At 38.2% G+C, this 6,435-nt stretch overlaps 3 protein-coding genes across 3 annotated transcripts; all 3 read right to left on the bottom strand.

Annotated features, from left to right (window-relative positions):
- On the bottom strand, nt 228–1,790 carry LOC104715598 (F-box/FBD/LRR-repeat protein At3g52680-like). The gene is made up of 4 exons (XM_010432991.1): nt 1,317–1,790; nt 1,086–1,214; nt 714–989; nt 228–368 (listed from the first exon to the last, which is right to left on the bottom strand). The coding sequence occupies exons 1-4, from the start codon at nt 1,788–1,790 to the stop codon at nt 228–230; spliced, it is 1,020 nt and encodes a 339-aa protein (XP_010431293.1).
- LOC104715597 (F-box/FBD/LRR-repeat protein At3g52680-like) lies at nt 2,604–4,303 on the bottom strand. Its single transcript, XM_010432990.2, has 4 exons — nt 4,287–4,303; nt 3,328–4,189; nt 3,110–3,244; nt 2,604–3,007 (listed from the first exon to the last, which is right to left on the bottom strand). The coding sequence occupies exons 1-4, from the start codon at nt 4,301–4,303 to the stop codon at nt 2,669–2,671; spliced, it is 1,353 nt and encodes a 450-aa protein (XP_010431292.1). The 3' UTR covers nt 2,604–2,668.
- On the bottom strand, nt 4,635–6,329 carry LOC104715596 (F-box/FBD/LRR-repeat protein At3g52680-like). The gene is made up of 4 exons (XM_010432988.2): nt 6,265–6,329; nt 5,295–6,171; nt 5,068–5,202; nt 4,635–4,955 (listed from the first exon to the last, which is right to left on the bottom strand). The coding sequence occupies exons 1-4, from the start codon at nt 6,327–6,329 to the stop codon at nt 4,635–4,637; spliced, it is 1,398 nt and encodes a 465-aa protein (XP_010431290.2).

Below are 6,435 nucleotides of genomic sequence, written 5' to 3'. Positions count from 1 at the left end.
CTCTTCGATACGTGTATACATCTCTAGAGACACCAGCTGATAGTTCCAGTACGATATGCAATCTATTCACGAGACCAAATTTTTAGAGTATAGAAAACAATGAACTCAACTGGCGAAAAAAAACAAAAAACTAGGGCAGCTATCAATTGCTCAAGACTAGGGCAGGTAAATAAAAGGTTACGGACAGATGCATCGTCTTTGAGGCTAACAAACTCAATGTGCAGATTTCAAAGAGACTTCATAAGAACCGGAGAAGGTATATCTACAATAAAACCAAATACGAGTTTCAAACTCTCGAGTGTGTTGCAAGTACACAAGCTACTAGGAAATATGAAGGTCTCTTTCCCAGAAGGATAAAAATCGAGCACCTAAAAAAAGTCAAAGAATCAACATTTAAAGCAATATACATCGGAATTCAAATGCTCTAAACATAAACGAAACAAAGGATACTCACCGTTGTTCTTCGTTCCATTCCATTGTCCGTAAAATCCGTCTGACTGAAGTTGACTAGGGCTTCTTAATTCAATAACGGTTTTGTTTTTCAATCGAACCGAATCCGATCGGTTTACTTATTAATAAAATAAAACAAAGATGATAATTCAAAAAGAAATTTTGGGTTTATTAGTAATCTTTTGCTTCATGTAAATATAGTTCTATGTGACAAAAGAAGAGTCTAGCTAGTAGTCAGTAGATAGATTCTACAACGAACACACAAGGTGGCATGAACTTGAAGCCCTAACAACACCATCTAACTCCTTGAGCATCTTACGTCTCTCTTCGGAATCCATATGTCTAGTTAAGAAACTTGCATTCTTCAGTTGTCTTGCATTCTTTAGAATGTATGTAACCACTTCTTTCTCTACTTCACTTTCCCATTCGTCTCTTGTCCACACAAACATCTTTAAGTGAGACACCAAACATTCAGGAACATTCTTTGGTTCATTCCATTTCCGGCTGACCAAACCATGATTTCTAAAACTGAGATATTCCTGAGGCGAAAAGGAAATTCAATGCATATTACTAGTAGACCATCAAAGTTAGAAACCCAAAAGAAGCTAGCTGAGACTGATAATGAAATGGCTTACATCAGTCAGCTTAAGGACTTGTAGTTTAGGAGAGCTATCAAGCATGAGGGTAAGTAGATTCCACCACTCCACTTTATGTGTATATATCTCTAGATATACCAGCTGATAGTACATAACTTCAGTAGGAAACTTAATCTATGCATAAAGATCATAGTCTTATTAGAACATATATATAAACATTGTGAAAGCATGCAAATAACTCAATTGCTAGCTATAATTAAGCATAGTTACCTCCAAGGGTGATAAGTCCAAGAAAAGACGTTTGGCTGACTTAAGAGATCCCAAAATATTCTCATTGGCTGTATAAGAAACTTTTCTAATTTTTGACTCAACTAACATTGGCGCATTCTCAATCAAACAACACCCACAATGACTAAACCCTGTAAGATTCAAGTATTTCAAAGAAGGAGCATTTATCACATATCCCATGCTCTCTGGTCCGTAATCTGTAATCAATAGCCTCTTCAAGGATGGTGCCACTATAGTGAAAGTCAGTACAACGTCGTTACGGTTGCATTGATAAATGACCAAATCTTCAAGATTAGGACAGCCAGATATAAGGTTACGAATAGAATTGCTATTTTTGAAATCCACAGAATCAAGGTGCAAAGTTCTGAGGGACTTCATACAAACTGGAGAAGGAACATCCACAAGAACCGCATACTTGAGAATCAAGGTCTCAAGTGTAGTACTTAAGCTAAACATGCTAGTTGGAAATCTGACAGACGTTGGTGAAGAATAACTAAGCAGCAACTCACGTACATGACGGACAACTGCAATTCCAGTCCATACTTCAAAATCTATATCATCACATTCACGTCGATCACGTCTATAGTCAAATTTTTCATTAACTTTGAGATGAAAGCTCTCCAAAACCGGAGCTTTGTGTGAAAACAAAGACCTGCCAACATTCTCCGAAAATTCATGTGTACGATGAAAGCAAGAGTTAAAATCAAGTTTGGGTACCATCTTCCAAAGAGATCTCCATCGTTTAGACAAAACACTTGTAGCTATCACTCTTTCTGTTGGAAGAAACGACAATATATGTAGAAGCAACGCTTCAGGCAACTCACTAAATAAGTCCTCTTTCACAACACCTCGCTTTCTCTCACTTCACAATTACACCCACCAAAATCAAAGAAGAAAAGACTAAAGAGTTAGGGTTTGGAGCTTGCAGTTACGAAACTATGTAGACCATGAAGCATATTGTAAGAACATAATAAACGAAACAAGGAAATATACCGTTGTTCCATTGTCGTTAATAGGGGGCAGAGGCAATGAGTTTCGCAAAATCCAAGTTTATGCCTTTCCAATGCTATCGTAGAGAAACCCTTTGCGGCTAACCTAGCTAGCTTATATGATTAGTTTGTAAAAGGCTCGCCCAAATTTAAAACCGTGACAGAGCGAACAACAGTTAATATTAAAACCCTAGCTTGAATCGTAAGATGATGACATCATCATTTTTTTTATTAAACCAAAAAATGTGTTTTTGTTGTTGTATCATAAAAAGTTAATAACCCAAATGACTAGCACCATACCCAACCCAAGACCCAAAACCGATCTAAATCGAAAGGCTCTATGTGCTAAGAAGAGTCTGATCTACAATAAGATGCATCGATTTTGAACACAAGGTGGCATGAATTTGAAGCCCTGACCACACCATCCAATTCGTTGAGCACCTTACGTCTCTCTCTCAACTTGTTGAGCTCTTTCGATTCAATGGGAATTGTTGAGAAATTTGCCTTCTTCAGTCGTCTTGCATTCTTTAGAATGTACGTAGCTATTTCTTTCTCTTCCTCTCTTCCCCAATCGAATCTTTTCCACCCAAAGGTCTCTAAATGTGACAACAAACATCCAGGGACATACTTTGGCTCATTCCATTTGCCGCCGACCAAACTGTTTCCACCAACATGATGATATTTCTGAGACCAAAGAGACAAGGGAGAAATTTTAATGTATAGCATCACTAGACCATATAATATAACCCCAAAGATAGCAAGCTGACTAATAATGAAATGTCTTACATCAGTGATCTTGAGGACTTGTAGTTTAGGAGAATTTTCGAGCACGAGCGTGAGTAGATTCCACCACTCCTCAATACGTGTATACATCTCTAGAGACACCAGCTGATAGAAGATAGTTCCAGTAGGATATGCAATCTATCCATGAGACCCAAAGTTTTAGAGTATTAGAAAACAATGAATACAACTGGTGATTAAAGTAAATAAATCAGCAAAGTTACCCTCAAGGGTGATAAATGCAATAGAAGACGTTTGACAGAAGTGGGAGATCCAAGAAGCTTCTTATTGGTTATAGATATAGCTTCAACGATACTTGCTTCCAACAGCTCAGGCGCATTCAGAGAAAACCCTGGACATCTCAAGTCTTCAATTAGTAAGTATTTCAAACAAGGAGCGTTTATCACATACCCCCAAAACTCAGCTCCATCATTGGTATCATGAATCTTTAATCTCTGCAAAGAAGGGACCTCAACAGTGAAAACCTCAACATCACAATCTTCACCTCGATACACTATCAGTTGTTCAAGGCTAGGGCAGCTAGACAAAAGGTTACAGACAGATGCATCTTCTTTGTAGCTAACAAACTCAAGGTGCAGGGTTTTAAGAGACTTCATAAGAACCGGAGAAGGTATATCTACAGTAAAACCAAACACGAGTTTCAAACTCTCGAGTGTGTTACAAGTACACAAGCTAATCGGAAATGTGAATGTCTCTTTCCCAGTAGGATAAAAATCGAGGACCAATTCACGCAAATGTCGAGAAAACGCAATGCCAACCCAAAGTCCAACATCTACGAAACTGACATCTTCTGATCCAAACAGGAGACGGAAACTCTCTAGAACCGGAGCTTTGTGTGAAAGGAAAGACTTGGAAACAATCTCTGAAAACGAGTGGTCTTCACTTTCGCAATCCTCAGAATTGAACTCGAGATTTGGCACCAATTTCCAAAGAGACCGCCATTGTTTAGACAGAACACTCGTGGTTACGACAGTTTTTGTAGGAAGAAAACACAGAATCTTCAGAATCAAAGCTTCGGGCAACTGATTCAACCTATCCTCATTCACAACACCTCGCTTTCTCAATCTTTAGAACCACCAAAAATCAAAGAATCAAACATTTAGATCGCTATACATCGGAATTCAAATGCTCTAAACAATAACCGAAACAAACGAGAACCTACCGTTGTTCTTGTTCCATTGTCGGTCAGGGTTTTGCTGTTCCCAGAGCTTAATATCGCATTTTCAGTCGCTCTCGTCGCAAAACTCACAAGTAGAGAGAAGCAAAGCACTGAAGTTCGCCAATTGAAGGGGACTAGGGCTTCTTAAATTCAAAACCGGTTTTGTTTTTCAATCGAACGGTTTACTTATTAATATATATTTTTTTTTTTTTTAAAAAAGGTATCATCAATCATCATCACTCATTGGGATTAGATCAAAATTCAAAAGAAAGTTTGGTTTATTCTTTTGCTTCATGTAAATTATACGGTAGTTCTATGTGACAAGAAGAGTCTAGTAAATTAGTAGAAAGATCATTCTACGCTATCTACGACGAAGACAAGGTGGCATGAACTTGAAGCCCTAACAACACCATCTAACTCCTTGACCATCTTACATCTCTCTTCCAACTTGTGGTGCTCTTTGGAATGAATAGGTCTTCTTGAGAAACTTGCATTCTTCAATTGTCTTGCATTTTTTAGAATGTATGTAGCCACTTCTTTCTCTAGTTCACTTTCCCAACGGTATCTTGTCCACACAAACATCTTTAGGTGAGGCAACAAACATTCAGGAACATTCTTTGGTTCAATCCATTTCCGGCCGACCAAACCACGTTTTCTAAACTTGCGTTTTTCCTGTGGCAAAAAGGAAATTCAATTGCAAATCATTAGTAGACCATCAAAGTTAGAAACCCATAAGAGAGGCCACCAAGAGAAGCTAGCTGAGACTAATTATGAAAAGGCTTACATCAGTGAGCTTAAGGAATTGTAGTTTAGGTGAGCTATTAAGCATGAGCATAAGTAGATTCCACCATTCCTCTCTACGTGTATGCATCTTTAGATGGACTAGCTGATAGAAGATACTATCAGTCGGAAACTTAATCTATACAAAAAGATCATAGCCTTATTAGAACATATATATAAACATTGTGAAAGCATGCAAATAACTCAATTGCTAGCTATAAGAATAGTTACCTCCAAGGGTGATACGTCCAAGAAAAGACGTTTGACTGAAGTGAGAGATCCCACAATATTCTCATTGGCTATATAAGAAACTTCTCTAATTTTTGCCTCAACTAACATTGGCACATTCTCAATCAAACAACACCCGTAATGACTAACCCCTTTAAGTGTCAAGTATTTCAAAGAAGGAGCATTTATCACATAGCCTCCGTTCTCTGATCCAACAAAGTAATCTGTAATCACTAGCCTCTTCAAGAATGGTGCCACTATAGTGAATGTCAGTACAACGTCCTTACGGTAACATTGATAAATGACCAATTCTTCAAGATTAGGACAGCCAGATATAAGGTTACGAATAGATTCACTGTCTTTGAAATCCACAGACTCAAGGTGCAGAGTTCTGAGGGACTTCATACAAACTGGAGAAGGAACATCCACAAGAACCGAATACTTGAGAATCAAGGTCTCAAGTGTAGTACTAAAGCTAAACATGCTAATTGGAAATCTAACACACCTTTCTGAACAAAGCTCGAGCACCAACTCACGCACATGACGTTCAAATGCGATTTCAGTCCATACTCCAATATCTATTTCATCACATGCACGGCTTTGGCTATATCTACCACTAACTTTGAGATGAAAACTCTCCAAAACCGGAGCTTTGTGTGAAAACAGAGTCCTGCCAACATTCTCCGAAAATTGATGTGTATAATGAAAGTTAGAGTTAAACTCAAGTTTGGGTACCATCTTCCAAAGAGACCTCCATCGTTTAGACAAAACACTCGTGGCTATCACTCTTTTTGTTGGAAGAGACGACAATATATGTAGAAGCAACTCTTCAGGCAACTCACTGATCAAGTCCTCTTTCACAACGCCTCGATTTCTCTCACTTTACAATTACACCCACCAAAACCAAAGAAGAAAAGACTAAAGAGTTAGGGTTTGGAGCTTACAAAACATAAACGAAATAAACTAAACTTACTGTTGTTCTTGTTCCATTATTCCGGTAACACTCTTCAGGTTTTTGCTGTTCCCTGAAGCTAACATCGCACTTCAATCGCTCTTAACGCAAAATTCAACAAGTTGAAGCAGAGCACCGAAGCTCGTCAACTGAAAGAGACTAGGGCTTTTTAATTCAAAACCGGCTCCGAAT

The sequence above is a fragment of the Camelina sativa genome, chromosome 9 (genome assembly GCF_000633955.1).
Source record: "Camelina sativa cultivar DH55 chromosome 9, Cs, whole genome shotgun sequence".
Lineage (NCBI taxonomy): Eukaryota > Viridiplantae > Streptophyta > Magnoliopsida > Brassicales > Brassicaceae > Camelina > Camelina sativa.
This window is presented reverse-complemented; position numbering and strand designations above follow the sequence as displayed.